We start from the raw sequence: 24,528 nt of genomic DNA, 5'->3' as shown, positions 1-24,528 counted from the left end.
CCTCTTTATCTCCTTCACCTATTTCACCTAAATATTCCCTAATTTTCCAATGAGAATGGTAGCCCAAATATTATTTTTAGAGACTCAGAATTGAAACTTAAATGACGTGCCTCATAAAGTTGGATATCTGAGTTCCAAAGTTAGAATTACAGATGAGAATTTCCTGACTTTTGGTCTGGTCCTCTTCCCATATGTAACAAAGGCCTTTGGTTAAAATATTAGTAAATCTTATATATTTAGTTTATGAAGAAAAATGAAAAAGTGTCAACAGGAAAAATAAAACAACATAATGTTTTTAATTTCTTTAACATTATAAATTAACATATATAATAATTGCTTGAAATGTTGTAAAGTGTCCTATGAAGCATAATTATGTATATTAAAGTGGCTTTAAGTATAAAGTCACAATATTATTAGTCTATTAAATATTATTCTTCAAAATTTGGAATCTATAATAAACAAAATGCTCCTTTAAAATTTTACTATTATAAAGCCAGCTCCCAGGCCGTAACTTTTTCTTGCCTCTTTAATAATTCATTTTATTTCAGAGGAGAGGGGCCACTGAAAACTTCCCAGGATTTAATTAATCAACTTGAGGTATGTTTTATTTCCATTTTATGCTATCACTTTAATTCTGGGCTAAAAGCAGGTGATAACTGGTTTTCTTAATGATTCACTGTATCATGTTTTTGTGCTTACCAGTACACATACATTTACCATAGAGAAGTAGAAAAGCAGAAAAGGGGAGGGCTTGCAGTAGCATTTTGTGGGGGTTTTTGGTTATCTTGTTGGAAAAAACTCAGATATTATTAGGATAAAGCAGATTGGGCTTTGTTGATAATCAATAGATTCAATAATAAGTTTCCCAAATAGGTGAAAATATCCTGTCAGGAGGTGTATATCCCTTATGCTTCCCTGAATGCTAGAAAGACTTTTTGGCCTGTTCAGTACTGAATTGGATGAGTGATATTAATTAAATGAGAACAACACATAAGCAGCATCTGTCATAGGCTTGAGACCACGAGAGGGTACTCAGTACAAATTAATTTCCTTCTTTCCTTCCACATTCCTGATGATTTGGGGCATTCAAGGAGAGACAGATACACTAACATCTTGTGCCCCTGTGTGGCTAATGGAAACTCCTAGGGGGCCATCTCTAGTTCTCTTCCCTTAGTTAGAGACTCTAGATTTGCAAGTGGGTTGCAAAATTACTATGTTATTTTCCCCTCTCAGTTAGTCTGTTTGCCTCTCTAGAACCAAGGGCATTCTTGGATTTGAAATTTGACATTTCTGTCTTTTTATCACCTTTATAGTTTTTTTTGGCATCCCCCTGTGCTCCACCTGAGCCTCTTGAGTAAAGACATTTCAGCTTGAGAGGGTGATTGTCAATAGCATCAGAAGAATTATAGAAAATATTTCTTTTGGATTTTTTTGTAAAGTCGACTATAAATGAGCTATTTCCCTTAAAACAGTTGAAATAAATTCTGGATCCATTTTGTTCAGCTAGGCTCATAGCCATTATAAGTCACATTGCACCATAGTGGGTATTTCACTGCAAAAGATCCACTATCCACCAATGTGAGCCTGTGTGAGCTCATTCATTAAGCCAATGTCTGTTGAATTGTCTACTAACTGTGATGAACACAGAATGTTCATCAGATGTTTATTGAGTTTCTACTGTGTGTCAGACCCTGGGGATAAGAGCTCTGTGGAGAAAAGTGACCAAAATAAAGTCCCTTCTGCCGTGGAGCTTACACACTAGTGGGAGGAGATAGACAATTGAAAGTTCAGTATACAATGCCCATGTATATATATTTAGAGATAAAATCATGTTGGATGAGAAGAGAGAGGTGATGGAAGGGTGGTCAGAAAAGACCTCTCTAAGGAGGTAATAATCAAGTAGATATTAGTTAGTGAGCTGGATGGACGTCTGGGTAAATTTTTTTTCAGGTAAACAAGTGCAAAGTCCCTGAGGTGTTGGGGTAGGCTGGAGGTGTCTGCAGAATACTGAGGTGGCAAGTGTGGATGGAATGGAGGAAAGCAGAAGGAAAGTGGTTAATATATGACATCTCTGTAGCCATGGGGAGAGCTTTGACTTTTTTTTGTCCAAGTATGATAGAAAACCCACCAAGGGTTTTGAGAAGCAGTGGCATGATCTGATGTAGTTTTAAAGGGTTTTTGGCTTGATGAACAGGTTAAATGGTAGTGCCATTTATTGAGATAGGGAGCACTGAGGGAGAACACCAGATTTAGAGTGGAAATCAAACATTTTGTTTTGCTTAAGCAGGATATAAAAAACTGATGTTGGGATAGTTCAGCAATTCTGAGTGAGATTTGGGAGTCATCAGCTTTAAAGTGGTTTTAAAACCAGGATACTCTATAAATAGACAGACTTGCATCTTGCCCCCAATGGGTGTTTGCAGGCTAGAAGGGAAGGGAAGGTGACTAAGACAGAAAATAGTAACATGGAATGATGAGGAACGTATGGGTAAGTAGGTTATTCTAATTGGTTAGGATCTACGTGTAAAACTCATTGGTTTCCCTTTTCAAGGCTAGGAAAGGATGCAGAGGATCATTTGACCTTGAGATTGTGTTCATCCAATGACAGCATGGTATTAAGGCTATTGGATAGAGGGCTAAAGGTAGCCCTGAAATGATTGCTTTCTTCTTCACATACTTATGTAATTTATTACCAAGATATGTTAACTTTTCTTCCCAAATGAATCTCAAATTTGCCCCATTCTCCTCATTCTTATTGTTGCCCCTAAAGTTAAGTCTTCATTCCTTTCTCCCCTGGTGTCTCTCACTCTAAAATATTGTTACCATTTAAAAATAATAATCCTAAATATTCCTATTTTATCTGTCCTACCTTATTTTTCACTGTTCTTTCCCATCATCCTGGTCTCTTCACTAAATTGTAAGGTGCATGGTGAATAGCCAAAAACCAGTATGAATTGGTCCTCTTAAAGGCTGATTAAGAAATGAGTTTGGGTGACAGATTTTATATTACTTAGCTATAAGCAGAAAGTTCTAACCCTTTTGACCTCATGCTCTAAGACTCATCACCCTTTTATTATTGGGGATATTATGAAATGACCTCCAGATCCCAGACATAATCCATATGGTTAAATATTACAGGTCTGTGTGATCTACCAAAGTAATTGGAGGTGTCCACACATAGAGAAGCCTCTCCATGGATTGATTCTGCATCAGGTCTGGGGCATATCTTTTTGAATACAGTTAAATGCTTGTGTTTTCCTGGGTCCAAGAAAAACATTAGCAGTTCCATGACAGACCTTTTATATTTAGGTTTTAGTTTTAAAATCCTATATGAAAATTAGCCATGAGTATTTCTTACCAGCTATCTATATGATATACATCTAAACTAGTGGTGTTTTTCCTTTCCACCAGGTTTTTGCTGAAGAGGGCTTAAAGCTTGCTTCAAGTGTACAAGTTTTCTCAAAACAGGTAATGAAAGTCTACCTGCTTGGTGCTGGTGGTGGTGTCATGAATACCCACTTCAAGGGTATATTATTAAGGTATAAAGGTATTTAAGGTTTAAAAGATGTTTTTGTTTGAGTTATTACAACTTTCTAAATTATATTTCAGCTGAAAGATGATGATAAGCTTATGCTTCTCCTGGAAATAAACAAGCTAATTCCTCTATGCCACCAGCTCCAGACAATAACTAAGACATCTTTGCAGAATCAAGTGTTTCTGAAGGTAAAAGGGAGGGTGGATTATTCAGAGAGATACTTGAGAAACTTTCACGTATCTTTATCAGGTTAGCTTCCAGCCCCCTTTCCTCAAATAAAGTATTAAATCCATGGAAGGGAAATATATTTCTATTTTTCATGTCTTGACTGCAGGACTCACTGATTATCTATAGTTATAATTGGCCCTAGGGAGCAGTGGGTTCACCAAATACAATAGCTTTCTGGACCTGATTAATCCCATAGCACTGAACAGTTACCCTTAAATCCCAGTGTCACCCCATGTCTAACCAGGGCACAGAATCTGCAGAGTAGGGACTCCCACTGTTTGTGTTGGGGAATTTGAGCTTATGCCAACGCAGCAGAGTGTGAAGAATTGCAAAGTAGGCAGATCACTGCCCACTATCTGGAGTGCTCTGAGCAGCCCCTAAACAAGCTGAAATGGAACAGGTCAATTTTCCACACTTTCTTCCTGGGGTTCCATGAAATAGGCATGAGACCTGGGCAGCAATCCCTGCGTTTGTGTTCTGGGGCCTCAAGTTGTCTTGGGAGCCATAATCTATATACTTACTGAGACCTCTTAGAACTCTATAATGGAGAGATTTTATTATTTTAAAGCTAAATAAATGATAAAGTCTTCTGAAGTACCCTTTGTAGAATTTGATTTGCTTGCTTCCTGTCACTATAGGTTGATAAGTGTATTATAAAGACAAGATCTATGATGGCTGTTTTGGTTCAACTTCTCTCACTTTGCTATAAATTGCTGAAAAAGGTAAGATAGTTTTTCTATCCTAAACTCAAATTTTAAAAACTAAAAGGAAAATGCAAAAGAGAATTGTTGCTATTTAATTTTGTAATTTTTGAGGGTAAAGCAAAAACTAATTATCTTAACTCTTTCCAGCTTCAGATGGAAAACAACAGATGGGCCTCAGTTACAAGTAAAGACTCCGTGGATGGTAAAACTTGAGAAGCTTTGGGGTCAGATCTCTGGAACAGCATGTGGCAAAGCTGATATTTTTAGAAAGCAAATGATCCTTTGTATTTTCAAAAATTCAACAGTTTTATAAAGAAAACAGTAATGAAATCTTAATTTTCCGATCATGAAACTTACTGTGAAGCTTTTTGACACTAATAAATGCCATGGTAGTTACTAGATTTCTAATTGCAGTATCATTTAAAAATGGGACTTTGTCACTAATAATGTTCTTTAAAAGTCAAACCAAATGCCCCAGCTGTCTTAATGACAGTTTAATCCAAAGAAGCCATTCTGGATATGTTCACTTTTGGTGTGTATTACCTTAATTTCCTATTTTAAAAAATGTCAGCTTATCATCTAGAACAGTTTTCAGCAGAAAATGTACCATAGTCTGTGTGAACACAGGGTTTTCCTTACGTGTGAACTCTTCTTCAATCCCTCAGTCTACCATGACGGGGCTTCTTACTGTCCTGTCACAGATCATGCATGCTAGTAGAACACGTTTGTTCTCTAACGAGTGTTTCACATAGCACAAGCTATGCATTGTCCCTCCCCACTTCCCAGAAGCAGGGTCACGGAGCTCACTCCGCAGAATCTGGAGGAACTCACTAGGAAGTGGTGTTACTTCTTGTTCTAGCATAGCTGGCCTATCTGCCCCGAGTATTAGCTAGAATCCTACTGGCTTAAAATATAATTTTGAACTACCTTCAGGAGTGACTGATGGAATGTAAGTTATGACAGAGAATGATGAAGCTGCTTAAAATAAATTCCGAGTAACAATATATTTTAAATATATGTCTTTGGAACATTCATTATAAAGCATTTCTTTAGTTTTTTTAATGTTAGGGTTGCAAGTTTTCCTTGTTTTTGATTTGGGGTGGGTTATAGATTCTGTCCTTATGATATAGTACAGTTAACTTTTAGTCTCATTTGATAGCGCTTCTATCCCAATGCTTTGAAATTCACTTTGAAATCTACCAGAACATGTCAGTTGCCAAGTGGCAGTAGTTACATAAGCTTGTCTGATTATTATCTGCGTCAGCCATCGCAATATTCACATGATCCTGAAGAACCACTGTACTACCAGTTGGCTAGTCAATTTCTTACCGAAGGGAACTTGAACTTACTGTAGGCCTAGGGGATACACCCAGCTTGGTTAATGACCTCAGTTCTGTAAAAATCAAGCATGACTTTCATTCCCTGAAACCAAAATATTTTTAAATTACAATAGCAATAATGGGAGAATGATGTGCGGTAATGTTGTATGTAAAATAGGTATGTTTTACTATCTTTAGTATCTTTGTTTTATGACATCTTCAGGAATCATTGTTAGTACTTGAAATGGGGATCTGTTGGCTTGTGCTTATGTGTTCAGCTCATAGCAACATCAGTGTAGATGACTGTAGGGTTACTACCTATTTATGTCTGGTAGGTATATTTAGGAGACAGTCATGCTGGCACTCAAATTACAAGTTTTTATTGTGAGTGAAAAATAATTTTTAAGTTTTATTTGCAAAGTACTTTTATATATCTGAAATGAGAATATTCTCTTATTCAACTCTAAGTGGAGGTGAGGGAGGACTGACATGACTTTGACAGCATAAGAGGATAGAGAGCCAAAGGAATTTACACATGGAATTTCTTCTGCATTAAATAACTGTTTTATTTAAAAACAGATTTAAATGTGTTTCAGCCCTTAAGGAAAAAACTATTTTAACACACCTTTTATTTAAAATTCAATGGAAATAAGTATAAATATTAAACCATACATTCACATTTTTTATTTTTAAATGAGAAAGCTTTTGTCTATTGAAAGACATCTGTTATCTATGAATTATAGTAACTTCTGAGAAACTTTTTGCTGGTTACCCTGTAACTATTATTGCAATTACCAGTAACACTGCATTATAATACTTCCATGTGTTAGGAGAGCCCTTTGTTTTTCTCAAAGCCTTTTAATGCATCTCTCATTTAAGAAGCAAGTTACAGTTCTACTCCGTTTCAGAGAGGAAGACCATCCCAGTGGCCTAAGGAGCAGAGAAAGTACACTCTGCTTCTCCCCTACAGCTCAGGAGCAAGAGGAGCTGACACAGGAGGGGTGGGATTACAGTTTTTGGTACTGTCACATTGAAGCCAGATTGGGAAGGCCAGGTTTTTTTTTTTTGGCTTAACTTCAGATGATGGAAAATTGGGACAAAAACAATAACCATGCCTTACCATTCACACAGAGGTATGTGAAAATGTAGTACTGCTAATAGGTTACAGGATCATGGGGAAATTATTTTCACTTTGCTACTTAAAACTTTTCTTTCCAAATTTTCCTCAAAGTTTTGTTTGTTTTTAATCAGAAAAAACATCCCTTCCTTGCCAGTTGTCAGAAAGAGAAAGAAAAAGAACAGAGAGTATGTGTGCAAGGCAGACCTGGGAGGCTGAAGACAAAATGGGAACCGAGGCTTGTTATACAAGACAGAGGGAAAACTAGGTTAAGTTTTAAGATCAGGTCTCTCTTCAGAGGCTCACATATGCAGGTTCTTCTTTAGGGAACTGATCAGTTGGGCCTGATAAGGATAAGACCTCTGTGTTGCTTTTACTCCACTTCCATCTTCATGATGTAGCTGTTGTGGCATTAATGCGTTTCACCATGACTTCTTCATACTGTTTTTGTGTCAGTAACCCTTCTGTTATGCTCTTACTTTCTTTAAATTTGGGCAACACAACTGCAATGTAGCCTTCAGTGGACGGCTAGAAAGGAAGCAGAATATTTAGTACTACCAAATGACAAAAATCAGATAAAAAGTATGTGGATGGGAATCATACTTCCCCCTCCTCTTTTACCTTCTCTTGAAGAATAGATGGCTTATGGAGAATGTTTTCATTCACTTCCATCAACCGTCCTCTAACACAGCTATGAAAAAAAGAATTGTTTTGAAGAAAAATATGACCTACTTTGTTTCTCCTACATTGTGGTTAAAAAGTAACTCACCTAGATATGGTGTATTCTTCTCCATCTGAGCAGTAAATCTTACACAGAGGTGCAAGTTCTGTTAGAAACTGTGCCCCCTGATAATAAAAGGGAAGAAGTAATTAATTAATGTACATTTTTACTTTCCTCTGAGAGGCAGTGATTATAACAAGATTATTTCTGGAACAAGTGTTTTAAATAAAAATAACAAGTACAGAAAAAACATCCATTTATTCAAGTGTTTATATAATAAGTGCCCATCATAGTCTCTAGGGGAAGCTAGTCTTCCAAGGTACCATCATAGTCTCTAGGGGAAGAAGCCTGACTAACACATATGTGATAATAGGTAATTTAGTTTAAAGACTAAGAATATATTTTATTGGGGGGGGGGGCGGAGCCAAGATGGTGGCGTGAGTAGAGCAGCGGAAATCTCCTCCCAAAACCATATATATTTTTGAAAATACAACAAATACAACTATTCCTAAAAGAGAGACCAGAAAAATATATTTTATCAACTTTAAATGAGAAAGCTAGATATAACCAGGTGTAAAGATTTTTCAAAAGTGTAGGAAAACCCATCAATAAGCAATAATACAAAATTCATTATGATAGTATGACAGTAATGTACAAAGTTAGCTTCATTAAGTTTCCCATCTTATTTCATATTAGGACTTAATAGATAAAGGACCCTCTATTAGAGTCAATCACTAAGACCTTTTTGAAGAAGGGATTTAAAAGTTACTTTAAAAAAATGCACTTTGAGGAAAATTTGGAAAACAGAAAAGTTTTAAGTAACAAATAAGAATAATTTACCTATTATCCTATAACTCAGAAGTAAATACATTTTGACATGTATCAGTTTGGATGCTATGGCATGGTTATTGTTGAATGTAGATACCATATGGATGTATCTGGGGAGGTTCTGACAAATACCTATAAGGAGGCTCATGGGAAACTGATGCAGGCATGTCTCATGTATTGCTCCTCTTCTTTCTAGAATTTTTCCTACAGTGAACATAGGCATTAGAGGTCAAGATGGTATTCTTTATGACCTCTTTACCACTCAAAACATCATTAGACAGCATTGAGAGGTTACCACACTGGCTTCACTCTTCTGCATGTAGGTACTTCATTTCAAAATACTACTAAGTCCAATTCTCCACTTTGGGAGGAGGGGCTTGGGATCTGTCCCAGAAGGTTTGACTACCCCTAGGCCTGTACCAGAAGAGAAGTGTTGAACCCCTTTATATCACTTCCCTTGGGAGAATAGATGGTTGGCAGTGATGAGATCCAATTAGACTTATGTGTAGTGGGTTTCATATGCAGTTCCTTCTCTGTTCTTTAATAGTAACAGTAAGGTTACTACTTTGAACAAAATTTATCACAGGAACTTCACAAGCACTAACTGTTATTCTTGTAATTTGTAGACCTTATCTTTTAAGAAAAGTTCATGCTTTTCTAAGTCTATGTGTTTCATAAGTGAGGTAAAAATCATGAATTATAAGGCATATTACTAGGGGATTTCAGGCCTACATGGTGTATAGGACCTAGTCATCCATTGAAAATTTCTTATCCAGTGGGTATGTCAGGATACTTTAGTATGCCACTGAATTAGCCTCGGTGTGACTCTCTTTAATGTGTCCATCCTGTCTAGAGTTGTAGAGGGTACAGGGTAGAGATGACATTTTGTACAACCAAGTATTGTGTAGAGGTAAAGAGGGTAGCTAGGTGTGTATTAAAATGGCAATGATTGAGTAATGAAAAATGGTGAAGAGCAAATACTGTATTATTTTTCAGACTAATCTTTTTTTTCACTACCTCAGAATATACATATATTTTTCTTTTAAATTTACATGTAAAAATATATAGTAAAGAAGAGTTGGTCACCTAAATTTTATAGAACTCAAGATACTGGTTTAATAAGACTTAAAAAGGACAGAATATCTTGTTATGTTGGTACTAGAGTTGTCCTTTCAAAGGCCTACCTTCTCCATCCTCCATTTTGGGGATGATAAGGATGGTGGACCCTTATCAGAACCTAATATGACAGATCCTATGCCTTCTGAAATACCTCATTTTTTTGGTCTTAGAATTTCTTTATTCTTAAAATCATCCCAAACTGCCAGGGAATAATGCTGAGCATTCACCACTGGATTTTAAGACTGACTGGGTCTGTCATTACTGTGATATTGAGGATTTAAGTAGAGAATTATAGGAACATACCCGCTTAAATTTCCCAGAGACCTTGTTCTGAAGTCTGCTACAGTTGGTACTGATTTGATAGGAAATGCTTTTAATTGTTTTTCCACTTTGAAGAACTGGATGAGATCCTGCCAAAGTGATGACACATATTCTACAAGGAGCAAAAATTAATCCTGTGTTACTGCTTGGTGATATTTTTCCTTCTATAACCAGTATTCCTACTGGTACAAGAATACCTGAATTGACATTTGTTTAGTTTAACTATCATTTCCTCCCATTCTCCTCTGGCTACTATTGAGCTTAACCATAGAAGAGAACACAATAATAAAAGAGATATCAACAGGACTGAATTTTCTTCCAATATAAAGGAAGAGTGCCAGAGGTCTTTAGGTGGCACTGAGGCAGAAGAGAGAGAAGTAAGGCACACAGGTATGTAAAGGGTATCACCCAGGCCTCTACCAAAGCCCTATCCGTGGGCTCTGGCAATTCGGTGTGGTGAGGCACAGGCCAACTACTTAAGGTGGTGGGTGTGGTCCTTCACTTGATGTCTGGGTAATCAACTTTATTTGTTTAGAGTGAGTAGGTATTGAAAGGCTTATTCTGGTCAATCAAACTCATACAATAAATACCATTTCAAGAAAGTGGAAGAAAATCATTTAATAAACATTTGTTCAATCCAAGACCATACCAGGCTTCAATACCAGAAAACAAAAAAGATAATTTAAAATTCCCAATTTGCTTACCGGTTAGAGTGCTGTAGTATACAGTGGTCTTCACAGGGTTTTCCTTTGACATCTAGAAGAAAAAATGAGTCTTGTTGGTTGTTGAGTCAGTATTTACTACCACTATGTAGTACTTTTTTTAGTTCATAGAAATAGTTATGAAGATTGAACATATAATGATGACTGGTATCTCTTCATTACTCAGGAAGATATACCTAAAGGCTTCCTATAAAATATTTAAAGGGACCTGACCCAGATCATTCATTCATTGTTAGAGATTATTAACTGCTTTATCCTCACTTTAAAATGAGGATTTTACACTCATTTCTACTAGAAAAAATGCCATTAGCAAAGCATTCTTTATATAATATAGTAGCATATGTTTTCTTGGTCGATATTAGTGCCAATTCTTCCTGGTTCATGTCCCAGACTTCTTTTTTTTTTTATTAAAGTATCGTTGAATCTTATGTTGGTTTCAGATATACAACACAGTTGTCCGGGACTATCCTAATGTAGTTCTGATAGTCTCAGATCCTGGAAACTCCTCAGTCCTGGGTAAAACAGAACGGTTGGTCACCCTAAATGTGGCTAATAAAACATATGCCACAATATTTTAAGAAAGGAGTACACCTATTATCCCTGAATTAAAGGGATTAGAGGTTAAAGGGATTGAAGTAGGGGTTAGAGGGGGGGTCCCCAACGATGCTACCACCCCTGGTATTTACTGGTTACACAAAGTAGTACAATAGAATATCGACATATCAATGGCAAATGTGTAATAGTGGGGGGACTTCTCTTTAAGTAAAACCGTTAATTCTTAATCCTCTATTCTAACCCACCTCTTCTCTCCATCCCTATTGCTTCTACCTTAGTTTGGACCTGATCATTTCAATCATCCTATCTATCACACTCTCTATAGGATTGAGCCCCTCTAGTCCTTCCAGGCACTCAAGGAGATTGCAACCCAGCCCCTGCCTACCCCAGGGGCTTCACCCTAGGCTACCATCTTCCCGCAAGCAACCACCCTCGAACCCGCGCTGCACTCGTCAGCCCCAGAATGCGCTCTACTGTATTTCATGCCGCCATGCCTTTCAAATGCCATTCCCTTGGTGTGCAAGGGAAGGAACTTAAGATTCCAGCTCCTTCTGATGTGGGGAGAACTTGCGTTGTTTATGATCTGCCACCATAGTCCCGGCAGCATCAGGCCAATACGGTCGAGGACAGACCATCATTCCCCACTTACCAGCCTTGTACCAGCGAGTGAAGTAACGATCCACGAGCGAAGGCACCCCCGGCTCTACTGCCACAAGCTCGGTAGTCATGGCGACCACGGGTGTCACCTCTTTCCCACGCCCGCCGGGACGGATGCACTTCCTTCCCGCCGGCATGGGAGGACTGTACTTCCGGTGCGAGGTCCGCGGCCTGCGCACGCGCGATGCTCTCCTAGGTCCGCAGGCTCCGCCCACTAGCATCAATTACCCTATTTTGGTGTGCGACGTCAAAGTGGGAATCAAATACGATTGGCTTGCGGGAGGGACGGGGCGGCAGTCAGCTCCTCACCACTACCTTGCTGACGCTACGAGAAGGCAGGCCACGCCTCCGATGCCTCGTGATGTCACTTCCGCGCCGCTGGGCGCGTGTCAGTCCTAACCAGCTAGTGCGTCACTGTCTGTGCTGCAGCCTTACTCTCACGCTTCAGCCCCTACTCCCGGGGTCGAGCCGGCCCTGAGGTCCGGCGAGCTCCCCCAAGCTTCAGCGCGCACCCCCAGAGCACAGGAGCTTCGGATAGAGAGGGGTTCGTGCGCAATCCCCGGCTCCGGGAGGCCGGCTGCGCGTGGCGGGGTAGGAGGGCGGACGCCCGCTGTTTGGGTTCTCGGAGAGCAGCGCAGGTGAGCGTTCTAGCGACTCACCCGGACTGGGGACAGGGGACCAGTCCCTGTCTGCCACGGGGTGTCCTAGCGGAGGGGATCCCCGGGCGTGCAGCTTCTGTGAGCTGCAGGCCGGGGAGTGGAGTACCGGTGACCGCCTCTGCCCTCAAGCTTAAGTGTCTTTGCTGTATAGAATTGCCACCTACTCCACCCGCGGCCGCCCGGGGATTCTTCGGCGCGCGGCTGTAAGTGCGCTTCCCAAGCCGCACTTTCACCCAGCCTCTGGATTCCTTCTAGAATTGGACAATACCGCTGAACCAGTTAATGCACCAATTAAAGCGAAGCAGTTAATGCACTATAGAAGGCGACTTTGAGAGGTTTGGATACTGTGTTTCAGGCTTCTTCTCGCGCCTGCGACTTACTCGTGCAGATATTGTTCCCTGTGCTGCTCCATCTAATGTGGTAATATTAACGTGGCCTACCTTCCCATTAAGCTGTGTCCTCCGTGGAGGCATTGACTGTCAGAGTTATCTCTTGTCTTTTGATCCTGGCACTTAGTAAGTGCTTACTAGGTGTTTAACGCAGGCTGCAAACCGGATTGTAGGATTGATTAGATACTGAGTAAAGCATTCATATTGTATATTAATAGCCGCGGAACTAACCAGTAAATAGTTGAACATGAAAGTGTGAGCAAAAAGAAGGCAAAGACAGTTTTCAGTTTGGGGGGCAAAGAATAGAAATGATATGTCTCCAGCTACGGGAAACTCATTGGGAGAATAACAGCAAGTATTTCGTTTTCCAGGTTGCATCCGATGTGCTTGTGAGACATACTTGTAATAACATCAGGAGGTTGAAAATGTGGGGCTTAGTGTTCAGTTTGGGGAGGGTCAGGGTTAGATATTTAGGTCTAATCGACGTATTAGTAATCTGCCAGGTACTTGTAGTTATGGGCATGATAATTAGCAAGAGGTGGATGGATGAAGGAGCGAGGGAAGAAGATGAAGGAGTTATCAGAGACTTCAGGGAGGATCCAGGATTGATCTATAGGGTGGAGATCTTTAGCACATTTAAAGGCTGAGAAAAATTGAATCATTGAGGGTGAGGGAGTTGGAGATCACAGATGTGAAAGAAAGGGTTTGAATAAGCAGAAGTCCTAGGGGAGTTTGGAGGGCATTAGCCTGGAAAAGGAGTGGGGACGCTTTTGAGCAGATAAGGGGATAAGGATGATGGGTGTGAAAATTTAGCGAAGTTAATTTTGCATCTGGGAAGGTTGGGATGGGGGCAGGTGAGTGATGAGCTGACCTGCTGGTGATCTTGTGAGCTCAGCAATATGAGTGCTCAAGTTGTTTGCTAAGTTTGACAGTCAGCATCCAGGTAGGAGAGTAGAAACCACTCAATATTTCAACAGAATTGAATATGAATAATTGGTTAAGTAGCTATTGGAGGAACGAAAGAGTGAAAGAACAATAAAGCTGATTATTATAAACTGATAGAAGTAGGTACAAAACTTAGCTGGGGGTTGGGTTCAAAACAGGGATGGACGTCATGACCTAACCTCAGAGGGAGCCGCTGTAAAGCCTCTGAGACTCTAGTGGTGATACCTCCAGAGTGCAGAGGAGGAGCCCTGTGTGCTGGACTACAGCTCTCTGGAGAGGGGACTGCCTGGTTAGTGCCGGTGTCCCTGGGGGTGGGGGTGATGAGGCCGGTCCTGGGAATGCTAGAGCGAGGACCAAGGGTCCCTGCAAGGATGACCGCCCATTGCTGGGGTGACAGTGACTGGAATACCAAGGGAACAGGAAAAAGCAACTCCTTTCAGCTCCTTTTGTCTTTATCTTTCTAATTCTTACCTGGGATGCTTGGACCCCAGGGTTCCACAAATTGTTAGTGACTATAATCCAAATTTACAGGGAAGGATATGAAGACATTTTGATGCTTTGATCAAAGCGAAGGTAACAGCATGATTATTATTAGATAAACCAGCATAAAGGACAGCCTGGCTCCTTGTTGCCTCTCTGATCTCACCTCCCCTCTAGCCAGACATTCTCCCATCTCAAATCATCCATGCTTCCAGATCTATGTCGGTAATCTTTATGATTCTTTATGATGTTTAAAGGCGAAAGATAGGTAATTTTTATATCCTTTGGGAAACCCAAAACTTTCTATATAGAATTGGTTGTAAATTTAAAACCTGCATGGTATAATACTGGTTCACATAATTTCCAGAAGTTCTTGCATGTACATGTCATCAGAGCTTACAGAACTGTTGTCTGCCTTGATTCTCTTCCTCGCGCCTACCTGCATGGCCTTGCTTTCCTCTTAACCCACATTATATGTTGTATCATCATATTACACTCACCATTATCTGCTATGTAGATAAGGAGGAACTCATCTGTATTCTTTCATTGTCATATGTATGAAGTACAAGATGAGAATACACCTTGAATAGAGGTAACAATAAAGCCAGTGTGGTCTGTGTAACTGCCACCCCGACACAAGTCAGGGACTTACAATTATAAACTTTAATGGGATCTGAATGCAAATATCCAGCACATCAACATTTACTTTTTTTTCCCCTAAGATAATGTTATCTTAAGTGAATCTGATTTTGTCAGACCAAAGTCAGTTTCCTGTGTATCATTTTTTTCCTCGCCTTTTCTTCCTGCACTGGTAAGCACCAAGCCGGGCAGTGGTGTGGTGTGAAGTAGTTATTTGAGCTCCTTACTTCTTGGTCACCATTTTGAAGAAAACTGTTGTAATTTTAGTGTTCTCTTTTCCTCCTAATAACAGTGAATACTTTATTTCTATTTTTGATTTCAATTTTTTAATAACATATTAAAGCCAGCTTATAAATCAGCATATCTGGTGATATTAAAGTCATTCTATTCCATATTTTCATATGGGTTTTTATATTATTTTCTAAACCTGTCATGTTACAAAGATATCTTTATGTGCAAAAATAAAATGTTTTCCCATTCAGTTTGTTCTTTTCGACTTTCCTCAGAAATAACTGATGATAAGTCTTTTTTGAAGGAAAGCTCTGAAGCTGAGAATCTTGCCTCTCTGAAAGAGTAAGAATGTAACAGATTTCAGAACCTCAATTTTAGACCATAGCTAACACGGTTAGGTAGCTGTCACGCATCTCTATGGGAGCAGATTAGGTCTTCTGTTTTCTTGGTTATTCTAACTACTGCATCCCTGTCTCCTGAGTCATTTGCTTATATGTGTGTCAGTTATCACTATCAAGCTGCTCTTGGTGCTTCATCAAGGGATATTGGTACTTTTTCCTCCAGGAATTGCTTCATCATGAGAAATCTAAAGTTACTTCGGACCCTGGAGTTCAGGGATATTCAGGCTCCGGGGAAACCTCAGTGCTTCTCTCTCCGCACTGAACAGGGGACAGTGCTCATTGGCTCAGAATGTGGACTGATAGAAGTAGACCCTGTCACAAGAGAAGTAAGTCACTGATGGAGAATGCTGGCGCTTGGCATGACCCTTGACTTGTCTTTTTCCAGACTTGCTTCCCCCAGATAGTCTTTAAGTCTTACTCAATTCCTATCCCCCTTAAATGAATGTTCCCTTTGCTTTATATTGATGTCATGTCAGACCTGACTTAAATAGTAACCTACCTTTAACTCTGCTTCTGTTTTAAATCTCTTACCTTATGTTTTGTGTAAGTGACCTACTTTTTACCCTTCCTACCATGTAAACAATATTTATAAGTGGTTCTCAACGGAAAATGCAAATACAAATTGCCTGTAGAGCTTTTTAAAACTGTTTTTCCCCCTCTGTCTCCTATCAACAAATGAGAATCTTCACTGCTGGATCCTGAGCATATATATATATTTAAAAGCTCTTTGGCTTAATTCTGGTATCTTCCTTTTATTAAATTTTGCTAGTAATGTATCTTAGGTGAGTATGTTCTCAGTCCCTTTTATAGAAAACAATAGTTATTAGCTTCATGTTCTATTGGACATTTCTTAAGAAACCAGGCTTCTTGCTTTTGTTTAGCGTGTGTTTGGCAAAAAGGTCACATTAATTCTTTTTCTTGTTAAGGACAAGAAGGTTGTGATAGTTCTTGAAGGTTTGGATTTTAATGTAGAAAAAAAAATCTTTGAAAGCTTGTATCTTATAAAAGAAATATTTAAAATATTTTATTTTTGGAAACATTAATTGTTCTTGAAAGTAGATGGGCTTAATCTGCTTATGTGTTTTGGTGAAAGGTGAAAAATGAAATTCCTTTAGTGGCAGAAGGCTTTCTCCCAGAGGACGGAAGTGGCTGCATAGTTGGTACCCAGGCCCTGTTGGACCAGGAGTCCGTGTGTGTGGCCACGGCCTCCGGAGACATCATTCTCTGCAATCTCAGCACACACCAGGTAGGTGGAAGAGCCCAGTAAGTCGGGAGGTGTTCAAACAAGTCACTTGTTTGTAAAAAATCAGGAGCCATAACACTTAATCATTTTGCAAATTAATCTTTGCGTTATATATTTCTTTACAAAAAGTCACTGGCATGGCTTTAGCTGTATTTCAGGATTCTTCTAAAACTCAGTTTTATCTACTGACACAGCTGGAATGTGTTGGGAGTGTGAGCAGTGGTATCTCTGTCATGAGTTGGAGTCCTGACCAAGAGCTGGTGCTTCTTGCTACAGGTAAGCTTACTACTGGCCCCTATATTATAAAACGTGATTCATGATATCTACAAGGCTTAACTTTGAGGAGCTTAGGTTTCAGAAAATTTCTCTGAATTTATAATCTAGAGGGAACATGTTCTTTTGACTTAAGTTTTACCTCTTCATACAGTTGACCCTTGTGCAACACAACGTGGGTTTGAACCACATGGGTCCACTTGTACACAGATTTTTTTCAATAAATATAATGGAACATTTTTTGGAGATTTGCAGCAATTTGAGAAAACATTTTCTCTAGCTTACTTTATTGTAAGAATAGAGTATATAATACATAAAACATCCAAAACGTGTTAATCAACTGTTTTATGTTATCAGTAAAACTTCCGACCAACAGTAAGCTATTAGTAGTTCTCAGTTTGGGGGGACTCAAAAGTTGTATGCAGATTTTCCACTGTGCTCCTAGCCATTGCATTGTTCAAAGGTCAACTGGATATTATTTTTAAAAGTTGACTCGTGTGACTTTTCAATCATTGGAAATGGGAAACAAAGTTATGAAACCTGGTGAGACTACTAAGTCCACAGTTGTAGTTAAAAATGTCAGCAATATTTATTTCAACCTATTTTAAGAGGAAGAGTTGCTATATAACAGATTCTAAAAACTGCTCTTACAACTCTTTTAAGAACTTGTACAAGCTCTTAAAAAGCTCACTGCTGGGGATCATGGGAAGATGGCGGCGTGAGTAGTTCAGAGGAAATCTCCTCCGCAAAACATATATATTTATGAAAATACAATAAATACAACTAGTCCTAAAAGACACACCTGTGGATGCAGTACAACAGCCAGGATACATCTACATCTGCGAGAACTCAGCATCACATGAAGGGGGTAAGATACAAGCCGCTGCCAGGCGGGACCCGAATGCTCCCCGACCCCAAAACCCGGCGGGAAGAAAGGAGTCGGAACAGGGAGGGAGTGAAAGCCCAAGACTGCTAAAAAACCAGCTCTAGAAATCCACACCCGGAACGCAGACACAAGGTGCATGGGGTGCTGGATATTAGAGAAACGGAAAAGCAAAACCTGTGGGCAGGTCCCCGCAACTGGTGCCCCTGAGACAAAAGAAAAGCAAGTGCTTTCTGCAAGTCTTAAAGAGACAGGGACCCCATAGCTGGATGAAGTTGTCCTGGCACAATAAGCCAGCAGCTGGGAATCCCGGGGAAACTTAGGCACCCTAAGCCCTGGGAAGGCAGTGCAGCTCTGAAGCCCCTCATGGCACTAACCAGCCTGCCAGTCGTTCCTCCAACTGGCGCGGACCCTGCCACACCAGCCCAGTAGCGGGAGAGTGGCAGCGCGTGCCGGGGATGGCGGCGCCGGAAGGGACCGAGAGCAGATCTGTGCGCCAGCGGCACCAGAGGGGACCAGGAGGTTTGTGTGAGCCCGCAGGGGCGCCACTGAACAGCCCGGGTGCGGATCACGCGCACCTGCGGCAGGGGAGTCAGAGGAGCCCGGTAGAGGCCCGCGTGCACCTGCAGCGGAGCCAGAGGGAGCAGGCACGCTCCCATTAGCCAACCCAAATCCCAGCCCAAGGCACAGCCGCCCACGCCAGACCCAAAGGCTGCTGCTGGCACAGAGCTGCCCGGCAGGGTCGCTGCTAGCACGGAGGAGTGCACCTGGCATGCCTGCCACTCCCCTCAGGGCTCAGTGCTGCTCTGACGGACACCCCGCCCACAGCAGCATAGGGGACTAACCCGGTGGCTGCTCCAGGAGTGCGGGTAACTGTCACAGGCAGCGGAGAAGGACAAGGCATCCAGCAAACAGGAAAGGACTTTCTTCTCCCAGCTGACACACCCACAACCTGCCTACAGCCACTGCTATCACCATGAAAAGGCAAAAAAATTTGGTCCAGTCCAACACCTGGTTCAAACAACACCTGAGAAAGGATCTGCAGAGGCAGACCTAACCAGTCTCCCTGAAAAAGAATTCAAAATAAAAATCATAAACATGCTGACAGAGCTGCAGAGAAATGTGTAAGAGCTAAGGGATGAAGTCCAAAGGGAGATTACAGACGTCCGGAGGGAGATCACAGACGTCTGGAGGAAGATTACAGAAGTGAAACGAACTCTGGAAGGATTTATAAGCAGAATGGATAAGATGCAAGAGGCCATTGATGGAATAGAAACCAGAGAACAGGAACGCATAGAAGCTGATGCAGAGAGAGAGAAAAGGATCTCCAGGAATTAAACAATATTAAGAGAACTGTGTGACCAATCCAAAAGGAACAATATCCGCATTATAGGGGTACCAGAAGAAGAAGAGAGAGGAAAAGGGATGGAAAGTGTCTTTGAAGAAATAATTGCTGAGAACTTCCCCAAACTGGGGGAGGAAATAGTTGCTCAGACTATAGAGGCACACAGAACTCCCAAGAGACGGGACCCAAAAAGGACAACACCAAGACACATAATAATTAAAATGGCAAAGATCAAGGACAAGGACAGAGTATTAAAGGCAGCCAGAGAGAGAAAAAAAGGTCACCTACAAAGGAAAACCCATCAGGCTATCATCAGACTTCTCAATAGAAACCCTTCAGGCCAGAAGAGAATGGCATGATATATTTAATGCAATGAAACAGAAGGTCCTTGAACCAAGGATACTGTATCCAGCACGATTATCATTTAAATATGAAGGAGGGGTTAAACAATTCCCAGACAAGCAAAAGTTGAGAGAATTTGCCTCCCACAAACCACCTCTACAGGGTATCTTAGAGGGACTGCTCTAGGTGGGAGTACTCCTAAAAAGAGCACAGAACAAAACACCCAACATATGAAGAATGGAGGAGGAGGAAAAAGAAGGGAAAGAAATAATCATCAGACTGTGTTTATAACAGCTCAATAAGCGAGTGAGGTCAGACAGGAAGGTAGTAAACAAGCTAACCTTGAACCTTTGGTAACCACAAATCTAAAGCCTGCAATGGCAATAAGTACATATCTTTCAATAATCACCTTAAATGTAAATGGACTGAATGCACCAGTCAAAAGACACAGAGTAATAGAATGGATAAAAAAACAAGACCCATCTATATGCTGCTTACAAGAGACTCACCTCAAACCCAAAGACATGCACAGATTAAAAGTCAAGGGATGGAGAAAGATATTTCATGCAAACAACAGTGAGAAGAAAGCAGGTGTTGCAATACTAGTATCAGACAAAATAGACTTCAAAATAAAGAAAGTAACAAGAGATAAAGAAGGACACTACATAATGATAAAGGGGTCAGTCCAACAAGAGGATATAACCATTATAAATATATACGCACCCAACACAGGAGCACCAGCATATGTGAAAAAAATACTAACAAAATTAAAGGAGGAAATAGAATGCACTGCATTCATTTTGGGAGACTTTAACACACCACTCACTCCAAAGGACAGATCCACCAGACAGAAAATAAGTAAGGACACAGAGGCACTGAACAACACACTAGAACAGACGGACCTGAAAGACATCTATAGAACTCTACATCCAAAAGCAACAGGATACACATTCTTCTCAAGTGCCCATGGAACATTCTCCAGAATAGACCACATACTAGGCCACAAAAAGAACCTCAGTAAATTCCCAAAGATTGAAATCCTACCAACCAACTTTTCAGACCACAAAGGTATAAAACTAGAAATAAATTGTACAAAGAAAGCAAAAAGGCTCACAAACACATGGAGGCTTAACAACATGCTCCTAAATAATCAATGGATCAATGACCAAATTAAAATGGAGATCCAGCAATATATGGAAACAAATGACAACAACAACACAAAGCCCCAACTTCTGTGGGACACAGCAAAAGCAGTCTTAAGAGGAAAGTATATAGCAATCCAGGCATATTTAAAGAAGGAAGAACAATCCCAGATGAATGGTCTAATGTCACAATTATCGAAATTCGAAAAAGAAGAACAAATGAGGCCTAAGGTCAGCAGACGGAGGGACATAATAAAGATCAGAGAAGAAATAAATAAAATTGAGAAGAATAAAACAATAGAAAAAATCAATGAAACCAAGAGCTGGTTCTTCAAGAAAATAAACAAAATAGATAAGCCTCTAGCCAGACTTATTAAGAGGAAAAGAGAGTCAACACACATCAACAGAATCAGAAACGAGAAAGGAAAAATCACGACGGACCCCACAGAAATAAAAATAATTATTAGAGACTACTGTGAAAACCTATATGCTAACAAGCTGGAAAACCTAGGAGAAATGGACAACTTCCTAGAAAAATACAACCTTCCAAGACTGACCCAGAAAGAAACAGAAAATCTAAACAGACCAATTACGAGCAAAGAAATTGAAGCGGTAATCAAAAAACTACCCAAGAACAAAACCCCCGGGCCAGATGTATTTACCTAGAAATTTTATCAGACATACAGAGAAGACATAACATCCATTCTCCTTAAAGTTTTCCAAAAAATAGAAGAGGAGGGAATACTCCCAAACTCATTCTATGAAGCCAACATCACGCTAATACCAAAACCAGGCAAAGACCCCACCAAAAAAGAAAACTACAGACCAATATCCCTGATGAACGTAGATGCAAAAATACTCAACAAAATTTTAGCAAACCGAATACAAAACTACATCAAAAGGATCATACACCATGACCAAGTGGGATTCATCCCAGGGATGCAAGGATGGTACAACATTCGAAAGTACATCAACATCATCCACCACATCAACAAAAAGAAGGACAAAAACCACATGATCATCTCCATAGATGCTGAAAAAGCATTCGACAAAGTTCAACATCCATTCATGATAATAACTCTCAACAAAATGGGCATAGAGGGCAAGTACCTCAACATAATAAAGGCCATATATGATAAACCCACAGCTAACATCATACTGAACAGTGAGAGGATGAAAGCTTTTCCTCTGAGATCAGGAACAAGACAGGGATGCCCACTCTCCCCACTGTTATTCAACGTGGTACTGGAGGTCCTAGCCACAGCAATCAGACAAAACAAAGAAATACAAGGAATCCAGATTGGTAAAGAAGAAGTCAAACTGTCACTATTTGCAGGTGACATGATATTGTACATAAAAAACCCTAAAGACTCCACTGCAAAACTACTAGAACTAATATCGGAATTCAGCAAAGTTGCAGGATACAAAATCAACACACAGAAATCTGTAGCTTTCCTAAACACTAGCAATGAACTAATAGAAAGAGAAATCAGGAAAACAATTCCATTCACGATAGCATCAAAAAGAATAAAATACCTAGGAATAAACCTAACCAAGGAAGTGAAAGACCTATACCCTGAAAACTACAAGACACTCTTAAGAGAAATTAAAGAGGACACTAACAAATGGAAACTCATCCCATGCTCTTGGCTAGGAAGAATTAATATCATCAAAATGGCCATCCTGTCCAAAGCAATAACAGATTCGATGCAATCCCTATCAAATTACCAAATGAACTGGAACAAATAGTTCAAAAATTCATATGGAACCACCAAAGACCCTGAATAGCCAAAGCAGTCCTGAGAAGGAAGAATAAAGTGGGGGGATCTTGCTCCCCAACTTCAAGCTCTACTACAAAGCCACAGTAATCAAGACAATTTGGTACTGGCACAAGAACAGAGCCACAGACCAGTGGAACAGAATAGAGACTCCAGACATTAACCCAAACATATATGGCCAATTAATATACGATAAAGGAGCCATGGACATACAACGGGGAAATGACAGTCTCTTCAACAGATGGTGCTGGCAAAACTGGACAGCTACATCTAAGAGAATGAAACTGGATCACTGTCTAACCCCATACACAAAAGTGAACTCCAAATGGATCAAAGACCTGAATGTAAGTCATGAAACCATAAAACTTTTAGAAAAAAACATAGGCAAAAATCTCATGGACATAAACACGAGTGACTTCTTCATTAACATATCTCCCCGGGCAAGGGAAACAAGGGCAAAAATGAACAAGTGGGACTCTATCAAGCTAAAAACCTTCTGTACAGCAAAGCACACCATCAATAGAACAAAAAGGTATCCTACAGTATGGGAGAATATATTCATAAATGACAGATCCAATAAAGGATTGACATCCAAAATATATAAAGAGCTCACACGCCTCAACAAACAAAAAGCAAATAATCCAATTAAAAAATGGGCAGAGGAGCTGAACAGACAGTTCTCTAAAGAAGAAATCCAGATGGCCAACAGGCACATGAAAAGATGCTCCACATTGCTAATCATCAGAGAAATGCAAATTAAAACCACCATGAGATATCACCTCACACCAGTAAGGATCGCCATCATTGAAAAGACAAACAACAACAAATGTTGGTGAGGTTGTGGAGAAAGGGGAACCCTCCTACACTGCTGGTGGGAATGTAAACTAGTTCAACCATTGTGGAAAGCAGTATGGAGGTTCCTCAAAATGCTCAAAATAGAAATACCATTTGACCCAGGAATTCCACTTCTAGGACTTTACCCTAAGAATGCAGCAGCCCAGTTTGAAAAAGACAGATGCACCCCTATGTTTATCACTGCACTTTTTACAATAGCCAAGATATGGAAGCAACCTAAATGTCCATCAGTAGATGAATGGATAAAGAAGATGTGTTACATATACACAATGGAATATTACTCAGCCATAAGAAAAAAACAGATCCTACCATTTGCAACATCATGGATGGAGCTAGAGGGTATTATGCTCAGTGAAATAAGCCAGGCGGAGAAAGACAAGTACCAAATGTTTTCACTTATCTGTGGAATATAAGAACAAAGGAAAACTGAAGAAACAAAACAGCAGCAGAATCACAGAACCCAAGAATGGACTAATAGTTACCAAAGGGAAAGGAACTGGGGAGGATGGGTGGGAAGGGAGGGATAAGGGTGGGGAAAAGAAAGAGGGCATTACAATTAGCATGTATAGTGCATGGGGGGCACGGGGAGGGCTGTGCAACACAGAGGAGACAAGTAGTGATTTTATAGCATCTTACTACGCAGATGGACAGTAACTGTAAAGGAGCATGTTGGGGGGACTTGGTGAAGGGGGGAGCCTAGTAAACAATGTTCTTCATGTAATTGTAGATTAATGATATCAAAAAAAAAGAAAACTCTAGCATTCCTGTCAAGAAAAGAAAGGAAAATGGAGGGTTTTAAGAATGGTTTTAATCAATTATAGGGACTCATTTTGTCTTTGTTAAGGAAATTTGATCAGAGGAATTAGAGGCCACTGATATAATAACATTGATGACCCAGGTAATAATCACTGACTTCTTTAGATGGGGCACCTTCCTCATCTGTGAAATGCACATGTGGCCACTAAAAGATGAGTCCCTTCCAGTGTTGCTTGGTGATAAAAGTTGCATGTTTTTAATGTTTATTTAAAAATACAAGTAAAAACTGTAAAAAAAAAAAAACTCACTGCTTTTTTTCCTTTAAATTTCACTTCAGATGA

General features: G+C 40.0%; 3 protein-coding genes across 8 annotated transcripts in view; 2 read left to right on the top strand and 1 right to left on the bottom strand.

Moving 5' to 3' along the window:
• The window catches only part of CTNNAL1 (catenin alpha like 1), a 51,755-nt gene extending 46,887 nt beyond the window's left edge, over positions 1 to 4,868 (top strand). For 2 of the 3 annotated variants that reach the window (XM_057498911.1, XM_036903315.2), the window contains exons 15-19: positions 549 to 597; positions 3,412 to 3,468; positions 3,610 to 3,723; positions 4,402 to 4,485; positions 4,615 to 4,868. In XM_057498911.1, the coding sequence (XP_057354894.1) occupies positions 549 to 597; positions 3,412 to 3,468; positions 3,610 to 3,723; positions 4,402 to 4,485; positions 4,615 to 4,680 (370 nt within the window). In that variant the 3' untranslated portion in view covers positions 4,681 to 4,868. Of the gene's footprint in view, positions 1 to 548; positions 598 to 3,411; positions 3,469 to 3,609; positions 3,724 to 4,401; positions 4,486 to 4,614 lie in introns of those variants that run through there. The other variant, XR_005028365.2, reaches the window with a different exon arrangement.
• A 1,282-nt stretch (positions 4,869 to 6,150) lies between these two features.
• ABITRAM (actin binding transcription modulator) lies at positions 6,151 to 12,103 on the bottom strand. Of its 2 annotated transcripts, none has more exons than XM_036903316.2 (6): positions 11,819 to 12,103; positions 10,597 to 10,648; positions 9,875 to 10,004; positions 7,673 to 7,749; positions 7,525 to 7,594; positions 6,151 to 7,431 (listed from the first exon to the last, which is right to left on the bottom strand). In XM_036903316.2, the coding sequence occupies exons 1-6, from the start codon at positions 12,045 to 12,047 to the stop codon at positions 7,294 to 7,296; spliced, it is 696 nt and encodes a 231-aa protein (XP_036759211.2). In that variant the 5' UTR covers positions 12,048 to 12,103; the 3' UTR covers positions 6,151 to 7,293. The 2 variants fall into 2 exon arrangements, with proteins under 2 accessions (XP_036759211.2, XP_057354895.1); XM_057498912.1 differs by having other exon boundaries at positions 7,525 to 7,585.
• A 92-nt stretch (positions 12,104 to 12,195) lies between these two features.
• ELP1 (elongator acetyltransferase complex subunit 1) overlaps positions 12,196 to 24,528 on the top strand; it is a 51,470-nt gene continuing 39,137 nt past the window's right edge. The window contains exons 1-4 of one of the 3 annotated variants that reach the window (XM_057498910.1): positions 12,196 to 12,417; positions 15,734 to 15,896; positions 16,664 to 16,816; positions 17,008 to 17,089. In XM_057498910.1, the coding sequence (XP_057354893.1) occupies positions 15,747 to 15,896; positions 16,664 to 16,816; positions 17,008 to 17,089 (385 nt within the window). In that variant the 5' untranslated portion in view covers positions 12,196 to 12,417; positions 15,734 to 15,746. Of the gene's footprint in view, positions 12,465 to 12,740; positions 12,821 to 15,733; positions 15,897 to 16,663; positions 16,817 to 17,007; positions 17,090 to 24,528 lie in introns of those variants that run through there. The other 2 variants (XM_057498909.1, XM_036903314.2) reach the window with 2 other exon arrangements.

The sequence above is a fragment of the Manis pentadactyla genome, chromosome 3, assembly GCF_030020395.1.
Source record: "Manis pentadactyla isolate mManPen7 chromosome 3, mManPen7.hap1, whole genome shotgun sequence".
NCBI classification, from domain to species: Eukaryota; Metazoa; Chordata; class Mammalia; order Pholidota; family Manidae; genus Manis; species Manis pentadactyla.
The sequence above is the reverse complement of the archived record's forward strand: the minus strand, read 5'-3'. Positions and strand labels throughout refer to the sequence as shown.

Excerpts from the sequence above, each read along its gene's own strand:
- ABITRAM (XM_036903316.2), bottom strand. The coding sequence starts at position 12,047 with ATGCTAGTGGGCGGAGCCTGCGGACCTAGGAGAGCATCGCGCGTGCGC. Across the intron at positions 7,750-9,874 it reads TCTCTGGGAAATTTAAGCGG|GGGGCACAGTTTCTAACAGA; the intron begins GTATGTTCCTAT and ends TTTTATTATCAG. Across the intron at positions 7,432-7,524 it reads CATCTATTCTTCAAGAGAAG|CCGTCCACTGAAGGCTACAT; the intron begins GTAAAAGAGGAG and ends CTTCCTTTCTAG.